Consider the following 27,025-nt stretch of genomic DNA (forward strand, 5'->3'; position numbering starts at 1 on the left):
TCAAAAAGCCTGGGTAAACATCCTGGGGAAAGCAGCACTCATAATACAGATGTTCAATAACTTTCTTTTTAATAACAAAATTGTGTTGGCCATCAAAAAACTATAATATTTGCGGTACATTTATTCCATTGTAATGATATTAACTGTTAACCAACAACACCTCCCCAATGGAAGAATATCCAATTCATATGTGAAATGTACTGGATTACACATTATTACATATATTATACAATATGACTCATGTTCAGTAATTTCTAGTTCCACATCTACAGCTAGAACTTAATCTTTATCTAAGAGGTTACTCACCCTCTCCTTTAACATCACCTCTTAAGGGCCGAATATTTTTCCAATATAGTATTATTTTTAACTTCATGTATCTTTTCATGTACAACTGCAGTAAAAAAATTACTTACTCCCACAGTAAAATCCATTTATACTCCTTTCAGATCTCATGTTCAGGTTTCTTATGCTAGACATACTAAGGCCGACAACCCATAAAAATCTTTGGTCTCTTCACTCTGTGAGGTATACTGTAATTTAGAAGTAAAAACCCCTGTAGAGAAAATTAGCATATACAGTGTGCTGTTACTTTGCACGATTACAGCTTGCCTGAATATATAAGGCCATCTAAATTTTAAATTACACACATCACTTCAATTACAATATTATAGTTTAATCTGAAGCTAGAAATTACATTTTGTAAAATAAATTAATACTTCATTTTCAGAAGCCGTAGAGAAGTCCAGAGGTCCGAAGTGTGCTTTTGTTAAGTCATTAAATTAACACACAGATTTGCCACCCCTTTTCTCGCAAGCTTTGGTCAAGTTCTTGCATCTTCTCAATTTGCTTCCCTGAGTCTCCGATATTTCCAGTCGCATATAGAGAGCACGACTCTGCCCTTCAACTGCTACAGCACCTTCTCAATGGGGGCTTCATCTTCCACCACAGACAGGCCTTCCGGAACTTGAGTGTTTTCTTCTAACTGGTTTGCCTGTCAGACAGAAAAATGATGCTTGAAAAACAGTTTACATGTCTTATTTTTCTTGTGCTATTCCATAGGCTAATATTAAACCTGAAAACCAGAATTCATTGATTTTTTTTAATATTAGAAGTGAAATGTTATTTGAAAAGCTCAATTTTTTTTCCATTCCAACTGAATGCAGTATTACGATGTATTAGGCATAAAACCAAAGCATAATAGTGTGTGTAGTATGATTAAATCAATTAAGTACAATGATCATCAAATAATTAACAAACTAGCATATCAAGAAAAACATATATTCTCTTATATCTACACTAAGCCTGTTTAGTGCTAAGCTACTGACTCCTTTCTTATAGGAATTCTTTTTCTTCTCATCTTTTAAAACTCATTTTTCTGGGAAGTTATTCCCAAATTAGGGGCTGTACTTGACATTTTCTAGTTTATTACCTGTTGAAACAAACAGAACTTTCATTTCCAACTTCAAAGGTTTTATTTAGTGAATACCAACAACAGGAACACACTTCAAATGGCTCTATTGACTACTGAAGGACAGAACAGTTTCTCAGATGTATATTAATCTTAGATTATGTTCCCCTACAAAACATGAGGAAAAGCACAATCCAATATATGATAAACATACCCAGCTGTTTTACTGTAAAAGCACAGGGATGTTGCTATTTGAGATTGCCTTTCTAAAATTTGTTCTCTTTTAGTAAAACAAAACAGTATTCTTTTACATGTAATTTAATACATACAGGTGCAACCTGCTATCCTTGTCATCTTTGAGGGCCAATAAAAGAATAAATGTAATCTCCACTGAATGCAAGAGAAAGATGGCTTTAAAAACTTCACACACACATTCGTTCGCGCACAATCTAAACAACACGCACTAAATGACAGCTCGCATAAGATACAGGGAAAATAATGCAAAGTGACAGTAAAAAAATATCAATTACTCTGCTTCTTCATTTTTAAGCAGCTGGTATTTGGTACTCTGGAGATCTTCAATGCTCTCAGCAATTGGCTTATTGAGTGTTTCTGGCAGGAGGAGGGTCAGGAATCCTGCTGACAGTCCACTGATTCCAAACACCACGAACGGCACGGAAGGACTAAGAGATTTCTAAAATTAAAAATCCATAGTAAAAAGCAAACATTGTGTCCTGATCTTGAAATATATGATCCATGTGAACTGCAGTCAAAACCTACAGACTACAACTTCTTACTCCAGCAACCTGTTCAATTATCCATGTATTGGTAGAACAGAGAAACCCAATAGATGTCATTTCACAGAAAGAGCTTCACACAAAAACTTTGTTTACATGCCTAAAAGAACTCAGATACTGAAGGAGTCTTAGTACAAAATGTATTATATGACAAACATTTCACTTAGAGAGGAAATATTAACACAACACAGGACATTAGATTATTTCCAAAAATGATAAAACACCAGGTATTTTTTTACACATCTTGTTCATTAATTATTGGAATTGAATAAACTTCATTTAATTTTTCATAAATCAAATTTTTTTAAAGGAATATAGACACATGTGGTACCAAAAGCAGCAAAGTGATTTGAGAGAACATAATCAAGCTGAGTTACATAAAAAAGCAGAAAATAATCTTACCATAGATGGCACAAATGGAGCCAAAATGCCCCCAAATCTGCAAGACATGGAACAGACGCCCAAGCCAGCGTTTCTGTTTCAAACAAAGGATGGAAGATTTGTAGTTTCAGAATACACGACTGAATCATGCATGAACATGGGGTGGCATTCCCAAAACCAGCTTTAAAAAAGTATATATAAGTTACCAAGTCTTTATGTAACAGTTTTTAAAAACAGAACTACTTGCCAGTATGAAGCTCTAGTGACACATCTAGCCAGATGTTTTTGAGAGGCTGAATTCTGTGCTCCCTTCAATTTTCAGACATGTTTAAAACAATCTCATCGAGGCTGAGATAATCAAAGCGTGGGCTAGAACAGCAGGATCCCTTTCAAAGAGCTTTTTCAAAGAAAGTTACAAAAATCCTGTGCCTTTCATTTCCTGATCAAATGCCAAAATCTTCCATCTCTCTCTCACTCCTAAACATAGTATTTTACAGTCCCTTCAGAGACTGACATTGGCACCACCAGTTGTCAGTGAGATGGCAAGAACTGGCTCATGGGGGCTGTTCTCCCTCCCTATGTGTCTCAGTTGCTTCCTCTTACTCATCATCACCCTCGGTCACACCACTGAGCTGCGCTGCTCCCGCTTGCTCTGTTTCATTTTCCTCCTCCGAAGGCAGGAAGACAGTGCCAGGATTAAAGATGACAAGCACAGAGGTGATATGGGTCAGTACTACACCAAAACCACCCACGCCCGCGTCCCTTCCTAATGGCCCTTTGCACAGGTTAAGGGGAACGGCTGATGGAAGGAGCTGATCAGGAGCCAGTGACTTTGCTGTAAAAATAAACAAAACCACCTGTTCTCTCAGCAGAAAAGGGAAAGAGCAACCCACGCCTTCCTCACATTGAAGTAACGTTGACCCAAATCCCGTAAGACAAGGCAAAGCGCCTCCTCTGTCAACAAAATCCCTAAAGAGATGAGAGATACAAGCCCGTGTGTGAACAATTTGTTTCAAAGCATCCCTCCCACAGATCCTAAGGCTCTCAATGCCCAGAGGTTCGCTGGCTGCCTTTTTTTCTGCTGAGAGGAGCAGGGGAAAAGGGGATCCTAAATGCAAATTCTTTACCTTCAATTCCAATGCAAAATGTAAGCCGTTTTTTAAAGTCTTTAGGATATTATTAATCGAGAATCCAGCAGAGTTTGGGTTATGCAAGACAATGTCATGGTATCCATGAGGAAAATCACATCATCACCCAGGAAGCATCAGTAAGTATTCTCGAGGTGCTGCGCTGCCGACAGCTAACTGCCCGCCACCTCTCTTACCTTACAGCCCCAGCTCTATAAAACCCGACTGGCTGCACATGTAGTGCCACCAAACAGCCCGGGGCAGATGCAAAAGTTTCTCTGCCGCAGCTCTCAGGTGGCACTAATGCTCACCAGGGACTGGGGATCAACAGAAAGGACGATGCAGAGTTCCTTGCGAAGAAAAACAGAGATCGAAAGGGCAAGTATTTGAAAGAAGCATCTATTACCAGCACTGAATTAAGTAAAAATAAGGAGATCAGGGTTCCTATACTATCCTAGGCCCCCCTCTGATTCTATCCATCCCAGACAAGGATGCCACCATTTCCCAAACATTTTGTCATGAAAAAAAAATCAGTTTGTTTTTACATCTATATTACTAGAGCTATGATTACATTTTGTTTCCAAAGACAACCTTCCTTTTTGTCCAAAATGCAACAGTAGCGATGTTTTTCTATTTTTGACTTTTTTGTTCCCCAGCAGGTATTTTAAAGGCCCATCAAAAAGGAAAAAAGCCCAAAGCAGGTATATGCCCCCCAGCTGGCAGCACCTCTCCATTTCAAGCATGAGATGTATTTGTCATTCCTCCATGTAACAATTACCCTAAAAAATATATATGCCTAACAGTGCTCATGCCTAAAGTAGTAAGTAGGTTTAAACAAGGCACAGTAATACCCAAGACATTACTTTTTTTTTCCAATGGGATGTTTTGCAGAAAAATTAAAGGAAAAAGAGTTTATTCCACCTCTTCTCCAGTGCGTTTAAAGGGTCCACGTCTGACCAGATAGTACGAAGGCCTCGGCTCTGCTGTCAGAGCAATGGCAGGGTCACAGCACAGCCCCGCTAAGCCCACCAGATGGTGCTGGTGCTTTGCTTTAAGTTCAACTCTTGCCCTCACCGCTTCTCCTGTGTAAACTGTAATATTCGCAATTGAAGTGCCACAGAGTTATCAAGTAAACTAACTGTGTTAAGTGTCACATAAGGAATTTTCATGTGATTTAATGTAGCCATTTGCCATATCATTAAACAAGTTGTCTAATAAAGTTGCTATTTTTCTAAACGGTCTTTACTGTTTTCTCCTCTGCATCTTTGACACGTTTTAGTGTAGATTCTCAAATGAAGTAGCACTTCACTCGATTTTTTTTTATCTTCCTAAGCACAAATAGTTTCAAGCACACTGAGACACTACTGCCATTACTGCTATGTATGAGCTGTCCCATGCTTGGCATCAAACATCAGCGGGACTTCAGAACACAAGGTAACATGAAACACGAGCACACAGTGAGACAAGGAAAAGCTGAGAAATTAACCATTTTCAGATTTAATTGTCTTGATTCTCAACTCCAGAAAAGCAGAGGGAAGAGATCAACAAAAAAACAGAAACCACCCACTAGTAAAAGAGACCCTAAAGAACACCAAAGTTTGGAGAGGGAGAATGCAAACAAACCCCCACATCCAATTTCAGTCAGCGTGCTTGGGACTTGTATATTAAACCTAAACGTTTGCCAAGAATCACAAGCTCAGTAGCTAGAAACAGTCAATCCACCTCCGTCCTCACAAGTTCTACTGCAAAACCTGCATTCACAGTCTAGCTTTTATACCTCCGTAACATATGGGAAATTGTGAATTTCAAAGCAAAATAAAAAAGTCAATCTGAGGAGTCGCACACATTTTTATTATTTTTTTCCCCAAAGCCCTCACTGTCCTGGAATCAGGTGATTTAGGTCACCATCCCAATTACCTCTATGGTGCCACAGGACTCATCTACCAGCCAGGACAGCTTGCTACTCCACAGCAGCTTTCAGCTTGCCTGTTCTCTCAAAAGAGGGCTCAGTTTTTGCAGTAGTTTTGGTTGTGCAGTTGCTATTCTTGAGCATCTAGTTCAGTACGGCTCCAATTTTGAACATGTACTTCAAGTACCATTCAGAAAACCACGTGCAGCCAAGGTGGGGGGGAGAAGAAGACTACGTCATATTGTATTTTCCTATCTCAGGTTTCTCTTGGGACAGCAGGAGAGAGACTAAACTCACAGTGCCAATGAGAACTATGAAAAATAAACTAAGGTTTTAGCCCACTTGTTCATGAATTAAATGTTATAAAGCAAATTACTGCCATACAGAAACTATTAAAATCAGTTGCGTTACAAATATTTAACTAAATCACAAAGATACAGAAAACCACTTGTTTTTCAGGAGGTAAAAATACAATCATATGGAAGAGTTAAGTATACAGGACTGTAAACAGTCCCTACTGCATAGTCTGTGATTAAGTTAGCATACACTTCCATCACATCATTATGTTTGCTTTTGCACCCTGTAATTTTACACCCAAAAATCAATAGTAGAAATGAGAAATACAGCACCTAGCATTACAGTGTAAGAAGCTGGTTTTCCTATTTTTATTCTGGATTCAGACCTAGAAGAAGATGCCACAAATAGCCCAGGAATGTGCGTTGGTACAAAACCTGTGCCTAATAGGAGAAGGCCTTTCAAGCCCCAGCGAGCTGCCTTAATTACAGAAAGAACCCATATTAGTATTTCAGGTAAAAATAATTACGGATAAATACCAAAAGCACAGCCGCAATCAGCATCGCTGTGCATGAAAAGTGTTTTCATTTACCCAGAAGCTCTGTTCAGTTACCTCAGTACTGTTGGATATAGTTCAGATGTATAAATATACACAATGTTGAAGGCAGCGCTGACCATCATTTTTCCACACAAAGCCAACGAAGTGGGACTGAGGAGCAGACCTTGCAGGAAACAAACAAACAAACAAGCTGTAAGCATAAATAGTCTGTTTTCTTACTCCTTTTACACAATGTGGAAAGCATCCAGCCCACTTTAAGAGACTGGCACACAAAACCAATGTTTTATCTCTATGATTTTCAACTACAAGAACAAGCCAATTATCTCAGTTCTTCTTTTAAGAGCTGGCATAAGAATAGATACACAAAGTAATAGTTAGGATCAATAAAATCTGCCCCATTTGGGGGCAAAATGTAAAACACTCACTGCTCTAGCAGTCAGAATACCTTACCAGGTAACTCCATCTTTTGAGGAGCACAGAGACAATACACTCTCCTTGACTTATTTATTAGATTTAAACCATAAAACTTGATTCATCTCAAGAGTTTATTTGTTCCCCAAGGACACCTTGTTGGGACTTAAAGAGCAGCAGCTCTTTAGCTGGAAAGAACAAACGCTAACACAGCCCAGCTGGCAAACCTGATGTGTGGCTCTTTCCAAGTCCAAAAGAAACCTGCCTTTCATTACCCTCATTTTGGATATGGCTATGTGCACACCATTTGTTCTAATAAATAGAGAATTTAATATATTTTTTAAAGTGTGAAAAAAGAATGAATGCTATGAGCAGCTGTGTTTCAGGTTCTCTTCCTCAGCACTGAGTCACGCATGTTTCAGTTTGGATCAAATGATGTTGATTAAGTAACAGGAAAGTCTGATTGCTTCTCAATTGCTTTTAATTTTCTCCTCAAATATTTTCAGTTCTATTCATCTGATCAAGTCAGATTCTATTTCAGCTGAAGCAGAATTTGTACATAAACTGAAATCCAGAAACTTAATTTATTTTCTTTTAAGCGTGATGCATTTTTGCAGTTATTTCTGTAATTCATGCAAAACAGCTGCAACATTTTCATCCAAGTTCTCCTTTTGCTCAGTAAGAACTGGAATATTACACACAGTTTCCAGAGGCAGAGGTTTGAACCTTGTCCTGGGCCCTGTCAGAACACTGGGACATCCCTTTTCTTCCACCATCCGAACACAAAGCGATGAAGAAGAGCTATGTAATTCTCAAATGTGCTTTAAAACTTGCCATTTCTATCCCGGGGAGACTGAAATTGAACATTGCATATCCATGTATTAGAAATGCAGCACAAGCGTACTTGGGAAGTTTTGGTCTTCAGAAGGAAGAGTCTGTCTAGACAGAGAAATTAGCACTCCGAAGCTGAGGAGGGAATTTGAAGAACAGGTTCCCTCCCTCAGGGGAGGCTGAAGACTGGCCAGGTGGGGAATTGCTGCGGCATTAGAAGCACACTGGAAATTCACTGCACATCAGCTTCCTTCTGTAAGTAAGCCCAGACACAGTTGTTATATTTTCCTCAGAGTCTTGGAACCTATTTTAGCAATTCTTGCACAACATTTCATTATTTTCTTTACATATATAAAGCAAAATGCCATTAAGCAGAAATGCACCTTCTCCTGCAGGGATTCTGGTGACCATTTATAGGTCACTCACTAGGTCCAGCCAAGCATGTCCGTATTTTGCCCAACACCCTTTCACCTGAACGTCCAGTAGCAATGGTCTGCACACAATTCTGCCTGAAACAGTTCAGTCGGGGAAACTGTTTCAAATTTTGATAAAAGACAAAAGTCATAAGTTCTTACTAAATTCATGCATTTGAGTTTTCTTGATAAAGAATTATCTTCCACTAATTTATCTTTTGAATTTAAGGAAGTAAAATGGGGGAAATGGTAACAAACAGTGCTGATGTTTAAGAGCTTCTAGAGCAGGAGTTACAAGTTTTGATGCCATTAAAGCTGAGACCGATGTAATAAACTGCAAATTTTCCTTTCTTCTTGAGAGCGTTACCAATGAAATCACAAAAAGTTATTTTGTGTTATTATGTGTTCAGCACAAGCAGATAAACCTAAACGAATGTTAAAATCTAGCTACCCCTAGACCAGAAAGCAATACTTGCTATAGTGTAAAGCAGACAAAACGCAGAAGGTGTGTTTGTGCTTTACAGCAGCTTTTGGAATAAAAGATGACAGCTCCATTCCCCCTCTGCTGCCACTCGCCCTCACCAGCTTCCAATCTGATACTCACACAAATTAAATGATGAATTCTAAGTGATAAGGAAAGAGAGAGCTGAGGGATATCTCAGTTTTTACTCAATCATTGAGAGACGTTTTAGTTTCAAATTCAGTACACATCTTTAGTAACCAAACTGCTCTTGGCTTATTTCACAGGGGAGATGACTTGGATCAGATTCTCATTCACAAGCTAGCAGAGTTATTTAGAAACTGAGCAAAGGTTACACATGAGAGGTGAGTGCCCAATATTTGTTTAAAATCTTAAATCCCTCGTAATAAAATCAGGGCTTTGTCAATCACTCTGCAAATGCAGACTTAGACAAACATCAGTGTTTTCCTTAGTAATAGGAAGGTCAGATTAGAGAGGCAACAACTCTCATTTCATCCAGTGAAGTGACTCATCTTCATCATGCTTTGAGCTGAATTTCTTTTGCTTATTGACACAGATCACTCTGGGCCAAGAACCAGCTTTACTCTCATCACAGTGGAAAGGAAGATGTCTTAATGGGACTAAAGTCAACTCAACTAGAGAAAGACAGAAGATTTCCTCAAATATAGCAACTCTTCAGGAATTACTACCCTATCCCAGCTAGTGACTACTGTTTTTCTTTCATTCTGTTTTAAAATACATAAAAAGAAGCCAAAAGAGCGTATCTGTTAGAACAAAGGAAGAAATGGTCTCAATAAGAGAGCAACAAAACATCTGAGGATTCGAATTAACACAAGCATGGCAAACAGGATTACAGGCCATTTTTTATCTCTTTCTGTTTTTCTTCCCGAGACTTCTCTGAGATCAATTTGAAACGGATGCCAGACAGCATTTGTAACTGTTAAGGATAAACACAATCTATAGAAGGCTACCTTAGAATCACACCGCTGCTGCTCCTGGGTCAAAACACTGTTAAAGTGCAAACATTTCTACTGAAGCAATATAAAGATAAAATACAAGCAGAAAGCAGCCACTTCTGTTTGTTAGTGTCATAGAGACAAAAGTTTTCAGCAGCCAAAATAAATATTAATACAGAAAAACTGTACTTGAAATGGAAATAAAAGCTGAAATACAAACCCACACATATATGAATGTCACTGACTATATTAGCAAAAACATCTTTTGAGATGAGAAAGACACTTGATGATACTCCACTGTTACCATGAACTGTCCTCTCAACTGCACAGGGCAGCAATACACAGCATGAGACTGAGAAAGGCAGAAAGCTTCTTGCAATCCCTCTGATTTCCATATTACAGTTCTGACATCCATTTCTAATTTTCAAGTACGACATAATTTTTTAAAGCTTTTTAGTGTGTTTGTTTGGGGATTTTGTCTGGTTGGTGTTTTGCTTGTTTGGTTGTTGTTTTGGGGTTTTTTGGCATTTTCTTTTAAATTATGAATTACACTTATAATTCAGGAAAATCTTAGTTCCCATTCGCATAAATATTACATGCCACCAAAACAAAAGTAAAACTAAGCTTGGCATCCCACACTCTCAAGATCCAATGAAACCAACATTACACAGCACTGCGGTGTGGCTAGTAAATCCAGTATGTTAAGTTAACCGGCTTAATAGCATATACATGGATGTAGTGTCATTATTTGAGACAGAACACGATAGCTTGGTCTGACCTTCCAAAAGCCAAGAGCTTGCAGTCAAACTTAGTCAATTAACAGGGTCAAATTATGCCAGCAAGAAGTTAAAAGCAATATAGACAAGACCTTGGCTCCCTGAGCAGGAAAAGACAGAAAAAAGAGAGGTACAATTGAGTATGGCTTTAGGCCATGGCAGACTCGGTCACAAAATACTCCTTTGGTTGCTTTGTCAGCGTTCATCTGAATTAACAAACATCTACTGTAGCAGCAGGACATACTTACCAGCATTTGTTGGTAAAAACATAGTAAATATACAGGAAAATCCTGCAAATATCAGAAAACACGTCATAGTTTTACGTCTTCCAGACCTAGAAGGAAAAGAGCACCAAGACGAAGGATGGAAACCAAGTCCTTCAGTATTTTTTACATTTGTCTGCAAAATACTATCTAAAGTACACGGGAGCATCAATTACAGTTATAAATCTACTATACTGTGGAAAATGCTTCAAATCTTGCATTATTTTCCTAGTTCTGCATACCAAAGTCCTCCCACAAATGCTTTTGTATTTCTAGCCAAGTTTTAATTTTTACAGTATTGACTTTGTAGCCTTGAGAAGATCCCATCTACTCACAGTCTTTTTGTTCTCTGTACCGAGCAAGGCAATGGGTCCTGTCACCAAAAGGGTATTACAGAGCATACACACAAAGATCAAATTAATACTGGTCATGAAAATGTAATTCTAATGCTTCTTAATCTGTATTTCTCTTTTACAACTCTGAATGAATATAGAGTTATGACATACCACAAAGTGTTTTGTATGCTTTTCCATCTAATAGTACACAACCAGAAGTAAGCAAGGGTTTTTTCTACCGCTTAGTATTTTATTTTAAAAGGCAAAAGGATAGAAAATCACCAGCCCATTTTCACATCTGCCATATTTAAATATTTCATAATTATCTGCAAAGGACCACAAACAACAATACTCAGTAACAATTTGTAGGCATGCAGGAATACTATACATGCCTGTTACTTCATCAACTCTCACAGCTATTTCTAACTACTACCCTATACTAGTAAAACTACAGCTTATCTGTAACATACAATGCTTGTTTCTAAAATCTTCTAAATGTTTTTGCAACAACCACCACCACGCTATAATTTAACCATGCTACTCACTAAACCAGAATGAAAACAGAGTAGCTGGCTTGTCACATTCTGTTTTGCCTTAAGTACCTGAAGCTACATATATCCTTACTTCAGGAAACAACTTGTCAAACGAATTGTAAATCTCAAATTACAATGCAAAAAAACACATAGAAAAGAACTTGCGCAGTTTATGGTTTAAATACATGCTCTTGACTCAGGTTTTTTAGGCTTGGGGTGAAGATTCGTTAGTTATTTTGGTTTTTAGCTTGACCGAGCTGACAGTTTTTTGCTGCCCAAAAATCCAAAAGGCGACATCCTCAGCTGCCTGAACAAAGCGGGACTTTCACCACCGATCTCAGCGAGACCGAGGTACCACTACAAAGCCACTCAAACAGAAGGCGAGACCAAACCCTGAGCAGCTCTGGGTTGCCAGACTGTTTGGCCTTTGGAAATGAGAACCCACATAAAGGGTAGCCACCAAACACACCAGAAAGAGTGAGAGCATGGGACATCCATCACTCGTGCCTTAACACAAACCGAACGGCTCTCACTTTGAAGTCCTCTTTGAAGAGTTTAAAGTAAAAATTAACATTGTCAAAAAATGCATTCAAGTGAAGTTGGTAGGCAGTACAAAAATACGTCATTCTGAATAATATATCTAAGAGACATATACAAGCTATAGTTACTTAAATAACTACGTTACTCACATTTTTTCCCTATAGACTAAACTTTAAAAAATAACATTAATCATTGAAATGCTCACGTCTTGAATAATTCAAACGATGAACAAAACTGAAAAATCGGAGTCCCATTTCTCTATCGACTGCAGAAACCCTGCAGCAGACCAAATCCCCAAAGAATCAGCTGTACTGAGAAAAATGTTAATATTTTTCTAGGCTAGCTACAAATATATGCAGAAAACTAGAAAATAAGTTTTTCTTACCAGGGTTTCTCAATAAAAAACATGCAGAGAGGAAATGCTGGAACTTCTACAAGACCAGAAAGAGCCACATTTAAATACAGATTTCCTCTTAATTCACCAGCATTTAAAGTTAGTCCATAGTATACAAAGCTGCAGACATACCTAAAAATAACCACGTAAGTTGTATTACTAACATAACTAGTCTTTAGGGCTAAGAAAGTATTTAAAAGGCAAATTATGCCAAGTTATGGATGAGCAATGTTGAATTGCATGCTAGGAGAACTCTTACAACTTATTTAATTAAACAAAGTAACTTACTGAAAGAAAGCAAATGGTCATATATATGCCTAGTATAACGTTCAGGATTTTGTATTACCTTAGTGTTTTTTTCTAGGTTATTTAGCAAATCTAATAAGCCTAACTGTATTAGATGATACTTAGCTGTTGAAAAGCAAACCTATGAAAGAAAATGATGCGTACATCCACTGCTTAACAGAGAGCATCTTCCCCAAACTCAGCGAAGGCTCCCGAACAAACCCATCATCACTTCCTTGGAAAGAACTAAGCCCTCACACTCCTGACCCATAAAACACTGGGCTGGAAAGGCCACTGCATGTTACAGCAAGACATTTTGCCTATGCCCTAGTTGTTACCTTGGTGCCCAAGCAGAGTCTGGGCCAAGTGAGGCAGGACAGTTTTGCCTGATCCAGGCAGAAGTTTGTCCTGTCTCGCATCTAAAGGCTCCTGAGCAACAGCAATGAGGAGCTGGGTGACCCCACTCCAACAGTTCTGCGCACATTTATCTCCAACAGGGTTTGAGAGGGGAAAACAGTGCTGTGGCCTCTTCTTCCAAAATGTAAGAATGCCTCGTAGCATAATTTCTCATCACAGTCATTATATTTACCTACCTGCAACTCAAGAGTCTAAGAAACTTCTGAAAGGTCCTACTTAGCAAAGACATTCCTGATGGTTGTCCCATGTCATGCACATCTCTGCCTACCCCACACAAACTACTGATTTTCCTAATCTACATCCTGATAATCACCTCAAATGATATTGAACTTTAAAGGGAAGACGTGACCTTGGCATTTTGGAAAAGAGCTGTTCCCCTAACAGATTTTTAGCTCAAGCCCATTTCTAACAGCTGCTGCAACAACAAACACAGCACCCTCCCCACCCCAGGGGTCCCTCTCTGCTGCCATTTATTGCCAATATATTATGTTACATCCTCCTACACTTCAAGGTGATTTTTTTCCAACTTGTACCACTTTTTAAGACAGCCACCTAACATAAACCTATGCAATCAGCATCTTATCTTGGCCACAGTCTTCCTCCACTGAACTGGCATAATGTGCTTTTGGGCTCTTAATGCTTATTCTTATTCCAGCTGTCATTGTCTAATCCATGTAGACCTTTTCTCTGTAAGACTGATTCAAAAACACATTCTCATTAATTTCAGCTTCAGCTTTTCATTTCAGTCAACGTAAATATTATGTTCTCACCAAATTATTTCTTATTAGGTTTATTATTTCTTATTAGGTTTTGAAGCCGTTTCTAAGTAACACACTGAAAATAAAACGCATCAGCAATAATAACGAAACATCAACTTCACAACACATCATTTTAGATCATTATTCACTGCCATTAACTGACAAATCTACGATTTAGTTTTTGAGGACAGGATTTTTAAAAGAAAAGGATGGAAATCTCAATTGTTTCCTCATGTCTGACTGATTCACAGCATCTTGTTATTACGTACCAGATGTACATCAATATGATGGTTCGCCACCGAAGGACCGCGTGTTTTACTAAGTTCAGGATACCAGGTGCCGACTCATCCTTTCTCAAAGTTCCCACACTTGGTTTTAATTTTAGATTCAATCTCTCTTTTCCATTACCAAGTGCAATATACTGCAACACATCTTCGGCTTCTGCCGTCTTCCCTTGGGAATACAGCCAGCGTGGTGACTCCGGGAGCATGCTTACAGGAAAGAACACAAAATCAATGACCACAAGTTCATTCTTAAGAACAAAGCGCTGAAGTCAATCTTCCAGTTCTGCAAATTAATACCTAAAACCAAAAATGTACCAATACAAAATTCAGAGAACGTTCTATTTGCACTGCTCTGCATATTAAAGTCTACATACTCCAATAATAAATACAGTTAACCTGTTGGAGATGCTTGACAGAGCATGCAGTCATGCAAGAGGAGTTGAAATCTAAATCTTGACTTCTGCTGAACTGCCTTCTTAGGAAATGTTTCACTAGCACTGTCCAGGGAGCATCTCAAATCCCAGTTAGCTGAACAGCCAGGACAAAACTTGGTTTTCACAAAATTTATTTCAAGTTTGTCCATTATGGGAAGAGCTCTCAGTTGAGTTGAGACAAGAGCAAAAAAAACCTTTCTGGGGAATCACCTGTCAAGCTCCAGTACAAGCTCATGACTACTGAGTAAGTTTTAAATCTCTTGTTCCCAAGTATAATCAGAATATCCTTGCTTATGACAACTTTAGTTCATGATTCCTCTGGGGTATTGGTTTTTTGTTTGGTTGGGTTTTGTTTGGGTTTTTTTTAGGTTGCAGAGTGTGCTGCTGCTTTTACACAAGTCATAAAACAAAGAATGGAGTATTTTTTTGCTGAACCTTTATTTTCTCTGATACTCCTAACAGAGATACATATCCTATAACCAAAGTAAACTTTCATTACTTCAGAGGATCTCAGTATTTTTAGTATTTAGGGAAATTAACTGTATTTCCACCAGAAACAGAACACCAAAAAGGAAAATACATTATGCAGAAATTCTTTCCTCAAGCCAGAGACTTCGTATTTCTTGACTACAGCAAGAGCGGGTTTTTGTGTATTCTTTAGCTGAACCTATTTCAAGAACTGATCTATCTAAAAAATAACTGAAATTTTAAAAATAGAAATAAAAATCAGAAGTGTTTTCCACACCTATGCTGGATGTTAGACATAGCTTGTGTTACTGTGTAGACAACCTCCTACACTAATTATTTCTTCTACAGCTCTTAACTAATAATCAGAATTACACAAAGTGTACTACTTGATATGTTAAAAGAATATTTTGTAACACCGTGGGGCAGACAAGGCTTGTACTTTTAATTCCGTACATACCAATGCATTTCATAATAATTTTTATGAACACGTCTGTGTTGGAATTCTAAACAGGAGCACCCGATAGTGCTAGGAATGGACATGCAAGACTTCAAAAGCAAGCAGATACATAGCGTACCATGCTAAAAAGGCAATCCAAAGTGCTCTCACTTAATTCCCTTTGCATGTGTCTCACGAAAGGCAACTCCACAACAACCCCTCTGGGAGCCCTTCCAAAGCCGTGCAAGCGCTGAAGCCCGTCCTTGGCAGCAGGCAGTGTTCCTGGCCGAGGCTCCGCTTGCAGCCTCTGGCAGGGTTTCCCTTCCCTCCCCTTCCCAGGCAGGTCTGGAACCGAGACGTGTTCAACAGCTGGCACACAGCTGCTCTTTGCAACGCTGGCCACCACAGCTGGAACAGCACGCACAAACACGGGCTTGTCTTCTGGGTAACCCTGACCCGCTTCATTTAAAGCCGTTTCTTCCTTCGCAATACAATTCTTTTCTTTCCTGGTTCACAAAACTATACAGAAAAATATCATCCCTGTTTGTACCACTTTCTTGAATGATGACAAGAAAAAAGTACCTGTTAAAAATCAATGTATATTTTTCTTAGCATTACAATGCACGTGAATCACTTACAAAGAAAGGAGGAGGAAGATGACTCCTGGAGTGTTCGATACCAAGGCAAGGTAGCGCCATTCTCTTACACAGTAACCCAGTAAAGCATAAACAGCAATGCCAACCGCAAATGTCAAATTAGTTAACGAACCTGAAAATACAAGACCAAAAAAGTGACTACAGAAACCACTGACAAAAGGTAAAAACATTTCTTAAGCAGAAGCTTGAAATTCCTAGCCCGTGATACACCTAAATAAAATAGCAATAAACTCTTTCAAGTATCTTTACAGCATTTGTGAATTAGCTGACTTAAATATATTATGCAGTCCTAATGAAAAATAACTTTTCGTAACATATGGAGGGTTTGGGTTTTTTTTTCCCCTTTCAAAAAGAAAAGGTGGTACATAGAAAACAAAAAATGAACAGGAACTTACAGACTAAAGAGAAAACCTGAGGACAGGAAGGGAAAGTGTCAAGAGCAATTTTTTTAGATCAATTAAGGTAATCTTGAATAGAGGTGAGAGGCTGAAACAGAAATGAGAAGAAAGCTATAAAAACACAAGGACTGAGTCCAGTAAAAAAACAGCTGCAAGCCAGAGGTATATTACAGCAGGCTTCTGATGAACAAGCATAAATAAAAATGTTAAAAATATGGGGTTAACTTGAATTCCAAAAGCCTAACAACAAATCCTCTGCAGCCTAACACAGGAGATCTTGTACTAACCCAGAAACCCTCAGCCATCGCACACAAAGCCCAGCTCCCAGCCAGCATGTAGCAGAGCTGCTCAAACACAAACCCTCGCCTTCAGCCCCTCTTTCCCAACAGCTGAGCAGAACTAGAACAAAGCACCTAGAGCGACAGGGAATGGACACACGACATGCTCTCTGGTCCATCAGACGGCTGGCTCTGCAGGGAGAAAGGCTGGGAAGAGTAGGGATAACAACAGGGCAAGAGGGAAGGATGGCGGTGGGGGGAGAGAGAGGGTGTGAGTCAAAAAAGTGTACTCAGGAAAAGAAAATTCAGTACTTAAAAAAAAAGTGGAAAGCCATAACTAAACTGCAACTGTCTGATACAACCCCAGGAGTCCAGAGAAAAAATCAGAAAAATAGCAGAATGAGGTAGATGAGAGAGAGAAAGGTGCTCACAGCCAAAGTCAGCATTTGGACCAAGCTTTTCCCCATGTCGCGCCAGCCAAAAGGGTGTTACAGTCTGAGCCACTCCAGCTTTACAAGAGATTGACGTGCAAGCGTTAACATGCATTTTAAGCCTTGGCAGAGGCACATGAAAAAGGACTTTAAAAAATACTGGATGGTCAGAACATTCCACAGTAGAAAAAAAACACATCCAGGCATCAAGACATTTTGTGGTGCAAGGAAATTTTGAAGAATATTTTCACCGATACCTGCCCAAAATACCATAGAGCATTGTCCAGAAGTTCAGCAGGGTACAAACTGAGAAGTTTTAGGAATCTATGTACACCTTTTAAAACCTCAGTTTTGCTATTTATCAAACAAACTCGATTCCTTCTTCCTTCTCGGGCACCTTTTCCACAAAATTTAGAACTTCGATATATCAAACTTATTTGACTTATACTATAAACTGAGTTTACTTGGTACAAACATAAGAATTTAAAATGAAAGGTATTGATAGTCAGAACAATATATTGCACAGTAATAATGATTAAATATTCCCAAATCCCACCTGTAAATGACCAAAATGATTTTCCTACATATTCTTGTGTCAGGACAAAAGACACAAGAGCCATTCCACCATTCACAATTCCAACAAAAAAACGTGAAACTGCAAATATGTCATAATTTGGAGCTAATGCTGTGACATACCCAAAAACGACATCAAAAAATAGACCTGTAGAGAGAGAATAGAATGTAGTTAGTACTTACGCTATGCTGCTTGAATGCAGAAGAAAGGCAGGGAGCACAGTTACAGACTGTAATAAGTAGTTTATAGTACTTTTGTCTCTAATCTCTCACGTTTGGCTTTCTGAAGTCACCATATGAAAATTACAATCATCTTCAAGTCACACACTTGAGGTGTGTAATGCCAAAGATAATGTTTCCTTGAGACAATGTTATCATTAAACAAAAAGACCCTTTGGCTGCAAACGCAGCTAGAAAACAACACACCAGGATACGAGTTGCCCACTTGAAAGATGTTTGGGTAATCATCTTCCCCACACCTCTTCTTCCCCAAAAGAGAATTATTTTTATTGGAGACAATGTAGTGATGCGATGTGTGGAACACTGCACTCATATAGTGATAGCCATAGCAAACCCAGGTTATTTTCCATCTTGTGTTGATATCCGAGTGACCACTAAGCCCAGCACACTCATACTAACAAACTTTAGTGCTGCTCTACTCCACTTGCACAGTCTGTTGACTCCACAAGATGGAGGCAGCAGCCTGGCCCAAGGGCAGCCTCCAGGCAGGACACACGGATGTCGTTATCCACATCGAATGCTTAAGAAAAACCTTTTAACCAATCTTACCTGAGATATACACTGGTTTCCTGCCCAGTTTATCTGACAAGGGACCAAATGTGATATTTCCAATAAGCAATCCAGCAAAAAACAGGGATGATGCAAGGCTCACTTTGTAGGCTTCTTGTTCAATCAGGTACCACTGTCAAAAAGATAATTTCCTTATTGTTAAAAGCATTAACATCAAGTCACTAGCTTTCTCAAAAATAATAAAAATCTATCAAAATTCTTCTCTTGCCATTTCCCATTTCTTATTTCATATCCAATTAAAGTTTTGTTCTAAGCTTGACAGGTAAGCCAACAACAGTCGTGTTTTTTCCTAACAGACTCTCACATCTCTACTTTCTCCCCCCTTCAAGAAATTTCATTATAATACATTATAAGCTTTCAACTTGGTAACTATAATTAGTCGCACTCCAATTCCCAAGCAAGGCAACTTAAGGTATTAAAACAAGGAAAGTCTGAATTGTTAACAGCTTAGCCATGGCAATATTGAACAAGCTTAACTATTTCAATGAACAGGTAATAAAAATTATTCACTAACAAGAACAAAGCATGTTGACTATTGCAGTCCATAGAAAGTTAATGCTGTGCAGCTGTGTTTGCTGGACCGTGAGTGATCCCTGGTGCCCTTCCTTCTCAGACACACGTTGAATTGCTGAACGGAAGCAGGAAGGGACTATGGAAAGATGTCCTTGTTTTATAAAAACTCTAAGACCTGCTCATTGACTTATTGATAGTTTAGTATCGTATTGTGCACATGCATTTATAAGCAAACAGAAGTTAGAAATAAGAGCTGTGTTTCTTTATCAAACGTACTTTCTGCCTCATTCAAAAGCTGAGGCAGCAGAATCAAAAACTGTCAGAAAAGAAACTGAACTGACAGCTGGTTGAAATTGGAATGAAACTTATACTATTTCCTGAGAGGGCAAGGCACACAGGCAGCTTGTGCACAACCCTGCTGCCAACAAGGAGAGACAGCACTCAAATGCAGTGTTGAGATTACAAACATCAGGAACTTGGGAAAGAATTGCAAAAAGAAAATCTGAAGTGCTTTTGCAGGAAAATAATTGAACTAATTCAATGCAAAGCTTTACCCAAAGAATTAATAAATCATTATTTGAGTATTTAAAGTAATTCCCAGTGTATTTACTGGAAAATTTACTTTCAAAAAAGTGGGTGAGCATCATGCCGACTTTAACTGACATGTGCAGTATGTCCTTTGGGGAAAGGAAGAAGGATCCTAATCCCATTTGCCTTTTCCTTTAAGAAGCAGAAGGCTGAAAAAGAAAAAAAGCCTAGGAGAAGAGGCCCATGCCCAAAATCCAACACAGCACACTAGGAGCTCAGCCCTGACACGTCTGCCTTGAATATATACAGATCGCCAAAGAATATGAGGAATTTACTGAAGCTTTTAATTACAGCAATCTTAAGAAACATATGCTTCTCCTCAATCTGAACTAAAATAGTGGCAAAGTACTGAGAAGACACAGCTCCATCTGCCCCGTTACCCAAGAGTTACCCGAGCTCTACCCACCCAGTGGCTTGCAAGACACGGGTTTGCAGGAGCAGGACAAGATTTAACATGTTACCAGGACACCTTTGTTAGCCCCATGTGGCCAGCGTTCCAGCACAGTTTTGGGGGACTTTTGGATACTCTGGGAAGGTAAAACTCCACTGCAGCAGCATTTGCAGCTGGTTTCTACTATAGCGTGCTAGGTAGTAGATTCTACTCTATTACACTGGAGAAAGACACAGCCCCAAAACTTATAGTTTAGCTTTCTGAGGAGACTTGGACAATTAAATATGCCTGGGCACGAATCCTCGGGAAACTTCAAGTATAAAAATATTACAGCACGCGCTCTCCAAGTCACAGAGCACCACTGGCGTAAGCTGTTCTCCGTGCTAGCGCTCCACAGCACACAGATTTCAAACTCACAGTCCTCGTCTGCCTGGTGTTTCATGTTGATTCAAGACACAAAACAACTTTATGCTCTTGGATATGGTTGTAAAAAAAAGCAGCTTCTCAAAGGTAAAGGACCAGTTCTACACCAAACATAAGACATTCCTGAATTCACCTTCCTAAGCATCATCACCTGTTAAATAAAGCAGGGGCCTGAGTTGATACCAGACCAAGAATTCCAACAGCTATATTTCCCATTAACCAAGCCTGAGTTATTATTTACAAAGCCTTAGCTACACCAACATTAATTACACTGATTAGTTCTTGAAGCAGAACCAAAGAGCTGCACTGAAGTTTTGTTGAGTTCCAGAGCGGAACAGCTCCCCTGCCAAATCTGAACAGAACTGAAAATATGTACAGTTTAAGTTCCATCACCAAAATAAAGGAAATAAACTTGACAAAAGCAGCTTCCTCTCTCAGGACAGAACAAGAGAGCAGATTGCTTTTGAAACTGCTACTTGTGCTGCTTAGCGTGTCACTGGAAGACGCTCAGATTTTAACAAGTCTGATATAATAATCTGTGAAGAATGTAACTCCTAAAAGAATGCGTCTATATACTTTATTTGCACAAAAGGAACTTGTTAAGTATTTGTCAAAATTAGCTGTAGCTTGCCAACAAAAACATCGCCGATTTTGTTATCACCAAAGCAGACATCTCAGCTCTTTAAATCCACATGGCATTTTGATTAAGTTACCAGACCACTACCATACAGCAAAACGTTTGTCAGCATCTCAAGATTCCATGAAATTACTGTTAACAATTAAAAAAAAAAAAAAAAACAACAACTTAAAATAAAGTTACTGAGATGAATGAGAACACAAATTTGTTTTGATGAGTCTTGAGAACTGCTACGTATTTTGGAAATGGGGACACTGACTGCTATGTTTAAAAAACACAGTATTTGTTAAATTTTGCTGATTTCTGATGAGAAATTAAGCACTATCCCATACAACTCAGCCTGCCAAAAGACTGAAACAGAAGGGTGATCTTCGAAAACAGGCTAATCAAAAAAATCTGTTCCTGACAGAGGATATGATCCAATATTGCCTCATTCCTTCTTATGTCTAGGCACTCCATTTTTCCACTAGAAACGTTACACAGTCACATTTGGGATAATGGGAAGGAAGCACAAATTTGGCAGTGGCTACACTAAGCGCTCCCCTGTCTTAGACGAGGTTACTGACAACCGCTGCAAGGATTCCATCGGCAGAACCGCGACGGTTCCCACTCCGAGCCAAGTCACCCACGCAACCTTCGTTCTGGCACCAGCAGCCACGCTGAGCTCACTGGCGCTCGCCTGAGCGACTGCAGCCCCGGGACCAGCAAAAAGCAGACGCAGCCTTTTGCAAGGAATTCACAAGGCGTGAGGAGGAAGGGTCACACTTCTGTCCCGCTCGAACTTCAAGCTGTTCCATTGCCCGCTCTCAGCGCACATTGAAATGCCCAGACATGTGGTGCGTGAGTTTCATTCTCATACTAGTTTTAACCTCTTCTGTGAGAAACTAATGCAACTCACTGTAAAGCTTACATGGCACAGCAGATTGTGCAGACGCAACAAATCGAACCTTTTGTGGTCGAAAATAGACACTAGGAGGAGTGCGTTCTAAACTCCACGCTTACAAACTGTAGTAAATTCTAATCCATTAGTAATGACTTTCTAAAACATCTGAAGGTAAAGAAAATTGGAAACAAAATAAAATTTAACCTAAGCTAATAAATGTTAGATTTACACTAGGAAAGCTAAACTAACCATATACTTTCAGATTTAAAAATAATAATAAAATAAAAAGCCAGATGGGCGGGTTCCAATAATTTTTAATAGTATAAGCAAAACGTTACAGTAAGCCCTTCTCAGCTTTTACAAGCACCAAGTCCCACAGTAGTGGCGTAAATCCCAAGAAAAGAAGAAATGGTTAGGCACAACAGGAGTACTTGCCTCGGTTACTATCGATGTGAAGTTGTCTGCAAAATGGACACGCTTGGCAAGTTCAGTTCTGCTCCCTGGAGTTCCTTCTTGGTCTATGTGATACTCAGGCACAGCTCCCACAAGAACAATAAGCATCGACTGACAAGCCACATATACCTTAAAATAAGACACAATCATTCACCGTAAACAATCCCAAGGAGACCTATTGGAATACTCTAAGCCAGGAGCATCAAAACTCATTTTCACCAGGGGCCACATCAGCCTCCCAGTCAACTTCAAAGGTCTGAATGTCATTTTAGGACTGGATAAATGTAGTAGTTGCATTTATCCAGTCCTAAAATGACTGTGAAGATGAGTTTGACACTCCTGCTCTAAGCTTTTCATTAAACACTAACGATTAACAATCTCCCTTTACCCAGCATGACAAAGCAAATGCAATCAGTGTACGGTGTTTCAATCCCCAGATGCGACCATCAGGGCAGCTGGGAGCAGCAAGCACCACTCCAGAGGCACTGGGACACTTTCAGTGACAGTGCCGTCTTGACGCCTTCCTTCCCATTGAAAAGTCATTCAGTTTGTTCTTGCTGTTTCACAGCCAGGCACAGGAAAGGAAGATATTAAGAACTTCTAGTTTCATAGCCGAGATCTAACACTTGGACTAAGATTATTATTGTAATTTAAAAAATTGCTTACTATACTCAAAGAATACAACCTGCAGTGACAAGTGAGAAAAAAACAACTAAGATTATATTTTTCAAGTATTTGCTATTTCTTTCCATTGCAGAGACTAAAACCTTAACCTGATCAGTAGGAAAACTAGAATGCGTAGAAATGTATGGGTTTGTTTTGTTTTGTTTTTTTAAAGAAACCTTTATAAGAATATTTATTCATTAATACGGGCTTAAAGTTGTTTTGACTTTCTGGGCTTCGCATGTGATTTTCTTTTTTCCAGCTTAAAATAATGTTATTTTCAAGCATATCCACATATTAATGATTTTCATCACATTATCATTGACGGAAAAGTCTTGAATCTAGAATAACTTCCTTCATTGGGCCACAAGTCTTTTCATGGTGGATTTGGTTAGACCTTGTTTTAATGCGTCATTTTATGCTGTGCGTACCTTGGATGTTCTTGCAGAAACAAGTTATAAACAAAAAACCTGCAATCAGCACAATCTCCCTCCCTCACAACCGTGTTTTAATTCAAAATGTAGAACTGCACTAACAGGAGGAAGCCTGCTATGAAGAAATAAAAGGAGTGACAGAGATACGTGTTTGGATGTGGACACTATTTAAAGACAGCACCCTGCATATCACTTTTCACAAAGATACATTTAAAAAAAACACACACACAAAACAAAAAAACCCAAACAAATTAAAAAACAAAAAACAGTTGCTGTGGTTATACTCCGCTTCCTTCCGCTCAGCAGAAGCTCAAAAGGCACTTTTCAAAAAGTGGAAGATGTGCATACAAAAAAGGAAAACAGATCATAAACTTTGAAAAGTTAAGCATATGACTGCACTGAGGTTGGAAAGAGGTTTGAGAAACAACCTGCAAAAGGAACAAAACCCACCAAATCCATTTTGTAGCGCCCATGATGAGCGGGGTTCTGAGCGATGTTTGCCAGAGGAGCAGCAGGGGAGGGATGCTTTGCAGTCCTCCGTAAGAGCTGCTACCTGGAGCACACGGCCAAGGCGCAGGGACCAAGACCAGTGAGCAGCAGGCGCTCCGAGGCGGACGGGCTGGGGGACACGATCCCCGGCCCCCACCGGCCCGGCAGTCCCGTCCCGCTGCCGGCCGGGTCAGGAAGCGGGGTCCGCACGGACACCCCGGGGAACAGTGCGTGTGCGGTGCAGCCCCCCACCGGGAGCCCCCGGCGCTTCCCCAGGACACGGAAAAACAAACCCGAGCAGCCCCAAGCACGCTAACAGGAACCAGAAGACGCGGAAGCGGGAGAGCCGTGCGGAGCGGGGCGGCTTGCACGGGGGACGCCGGGCGCACCCTGCTCGGCCGGCCCCGCTGCCCGCTGCCTCTGCCCCCGGCTCGGCCCGCAGCGCCTCCCGCCGCCGCCCCGGCTCACCTGCAGCAGCACCAGGAAGGCGGTGAGGCGCCGCTGCCCGCCGCCGAACTCCCCCGCCGCCCCGAAGGCCTCCTCCAGCCCCAGCGCCATGGCCCGCCCGCCGCGCTGAGCTGGCGCCCCCGCCCCGCCCCGCCCGCCGGCCCCGAACCACCTGCGGCCCGACCGGGGACAGGCGGCTCCGCAGCCCTGCGCTCGACAGATTCCTTAATTCAGCTTGAAAAAAGCGATCCAGGAGAACCAGCGTGCGAGCTGAGCACAGAGCACCAGCAGGCGGGGTGGGAACCGCCTCACCGCTACTCCAGGATGGAAAGGCTACCCAGACACAAGGTTGCTCAAGGTAGGATACGACGGGATATGGCCACATCTCTTCCGCAAAAAAGCACCCAAAGCAGAGCGGCAGGAGTCACCCCAGGGGGGAGCAGAACAGCGCAGCAGTTGCTCCGGAGCTGTGTCAAATGGGAGCAGCTCTCCTCCTTCCATGACCTTGAGTTTAAGAGATGCAGGATTTTTCACCAGGATTTAATCTAGCCTAGATAATTGCAGGCTACTATCAAAGTTTGATTTTACTCTGCAGTCTTCTCTTTAGACTGCTGTCTCTGGCCAAATCTGGTAATCGGGCACCTACAGAACAAGTTCGGCTCTGCTTGCTGAGTCAATAAACCAAATTAAACTACCATAAATGCACTGTTCACCCTGTGGCTTTCATCCAGTTCACAGAGTACCACCTAAAAGCTCCACATCCTATGGACAACATCAGAAACTCCGGTGAACTTAGAAATTCTAGTATTAAGAATGAAAACTATTATTAATTAGGCCTGGGGAAAAGGGCATTGACAAAACCACAGTTAATGGACTTCTTTAATAATATACGTGGTTATGCTTGCTTTTCTCCTAGCATTACTTAGGAAGATGCAGCTTTATTATTACACTAGGTTTATACAGGGGTTTTGTTTTGCTTTAGGTTTGTTTTTTTAAGCCTTTCTCCCCAGTTAGCCATACCAAGAAATTCTCTCCATTGAGGTGCTAAGTTAGGATGACCTTGTGTTAATATTCTTAGTCCAGGAAAACTAAAATTAGTGGCAAGACTGGATGGCACAGCACAGCTCACTGAGAAAGCAGTGAGTGCTACAATGTACTAGGGATGTTGCCCTGAAAGAGCTAAGTGAGGGTCAAAGTGCTGCTTACCTTGGATCTGGGGCAGCGCAGCTAAAAAGGACTTTCTAAATTTCGGAGCCTCCTCATCCATGTAGTCACCACACATTAGTGGGGAGTGGTGAAATCCTAGGTTTTATCTGAAGTCCTTAGAGTCTCTCCTCCAGCTGCTTTCATGCTTCCTACCCTAATTCAAACAGAGCGACCTGTTGCTGAACCTTGGCAAAGGCAGGCAGACACAAATAAGACAGGCTCCCGTTTTGTTCCTGAATAGAGCTACAGAAAGGATTTAAATAATTTTGGAAGTCTACTACCTATTAGGTTTCCCCCTCATGTTCCATCATCTGTTTTCCCACATTAGTGTGGAAAATACACAACACCTAAGTTCTCTTAAAAAAAAAAAAAATAGAAAAGTCACCATTGCTGCATCCACTTCATCATGAACATTTTAGCCTAGGACATACGTACCAGCACTATTTTACAATCACCAGATGATCATTCCCTGAGCAGGTCTCACCAACATCATGTTAAACAGCAGGAAGACAGCTTTTAGTCCACATTCACAAATGCTCCTGCTACCTGCTAAGCATTAGGTGAACAAGGAAAAAGAAAAATCAGCATTGTTTTCTGACATCCACAGTTTCTTCAGCAGGTAGGGATTTGTACTGTATGAACTGTTCTGACATTAGGAATTGAACCACTGCAAGGTCCCCAGTCTGGGCTTCTGGGATGTGCTTTCATAATGCTTAGGAGATAGTAGCAATTAACAGCAGTTTAAGTATTTCTCCTCAATTAGCCATATCAATAAATTGTTTCCTTTGAGGCAATAAGTCAGGAAGCCTTGTGAAAAAGGTCCAGCAAATGTGGTTATTGAGTTTTTTTGCTTAGGTTTTGCTAGGGGTGACGTCAGCTTACTTGATGTGAGGTTTGAAAAAGAAAAGGCCCAGGTTTCCCTGTGCATCTCCTCCTGGTTACCAGAACAACTCTCTTTGACTAGGAAATAGAAAGCAAAGTCTGTTTGTTGGCACAAACACTCTCCAGGAAGCCATACTCTTTGGGGAGACTAAGCATCTTATTTTGAGTTTACTCCAAACAGTCCACTGAATCAAAATAGGTAACACTACAGCATTTTCAACTTGCCTTTAGCAGAGGAAGTTTCATTTAAGTCTCCATGGCAAAGCCTCAATGACAGTTCAGCCATACTTTGAACAGTTTTCTAAGTGTCTTCAAAATTCAGATAGCTTGTTCCAATACTAGAATCATTATAATAACAATACAAATTACATAGTGACTGG

At 40.2% G+C, this 27,025-nt stretch overlaps 1 protein-coding gene across 5 annotated transcripts; it reads right to left on the reverse strand.

Annotated features, from left to right (window-relative positions):
* Positions 1-52: 52 nt before the first annotated feature.
* Positions 53-26,970, reverse strand: LOC136104200 (solute carrier family 22 member 15-like). Of its 5 annotated transcripts, XM_065842878.2 has the most exons (13): positions 26,199-26,970; positions 25,764-25,917; positions 22,507-22,653; positions 18,616-18,748; positions 17,810-17,974; positions 16,129-16,258; positions 14,138-14,359; positions 12,400-12,540; positions 10,592-10,677; positions 6,530-6,638; positions 2,608-2,680; positions 1,939-2,102; positions 53-991 (listed from the first exon to the last, which is right to left on the reverse strand). In XM_065842878.2, the coding sequence occupies exons 3-13, from the start codon at positions 22,630-22,632 to the stop codon at positions 979-981; spliced, it is 1,362 nt and encodes a 453-aa protein (XP_065698950.1). In that variant the 5' UTR covers positions 22,633-22,653; positions 25,764-25,917; positions 26,199-26,970; the 3' UTR covers positions 53-978. The 5 variants fall into 5 exon arrangements, 4 of the variants coding, with proteins under 4 accessions (XP_065698950.1, XP_065698949.1, XP_071667767.1 ...); XR_010651740.2 differs by lacking the exons at positions 25,764-25,917; positions 26,199-26,970 and adding an exon at positions 24,579-24,672 and having other exon boundaries at positions 1,939-2,091; XM_065842877.2 differs by lacking the exons at positions 25,764-25,917; positions 26,199-26,970 and adding an exon at positions 24,579-24,672.
* Positions 26,971-27,025: the final 55 nt, after the last annotated feature.

The sequence above is a fragment of the Patagioenas fasciata genome, chromosome 8, assembly GCF_037038585.1.
Source record: "Patagioenas fasciata isolate bPatFas1 chromosome 8, bPatFas1.hap1, whole genome shotgun sequence".
Taxonomy (NCBI): Eukaryota; Metazoa; Chordata; class Aves; order Columbiformes; family Columbidae; genus Patagioenas; species Patagioenas fasciata.

What these genes read in the sequence shown, in the direction of transcription:
- LOC136104200 (XM_065842877.2), bottom strand. Translation starts at nt 24,668, where the DNA reads ATGGCGCTGGGGCTGGAGGAGGCCTTCGGGGCGGCGGGGGAGTTCGGC. An exon ending in TCACATCGATAGTAACCGAG is followed by an intron (nt 18,749 to 22,506) that starts GCAAGTACTCCT and finishes TCTTTTTGACAG; the next exon opens with TGGTACCTGATTGAACAAGA. An exon ending in ATCATTTTGGTCATTTACAG is followed by an intron (nt 16,259 to 17,809) that starts GTGGGATTTGGG and finishes TTGTATTTTCAG; the next exon opens with GTTCGTTAACTAATTTGACA.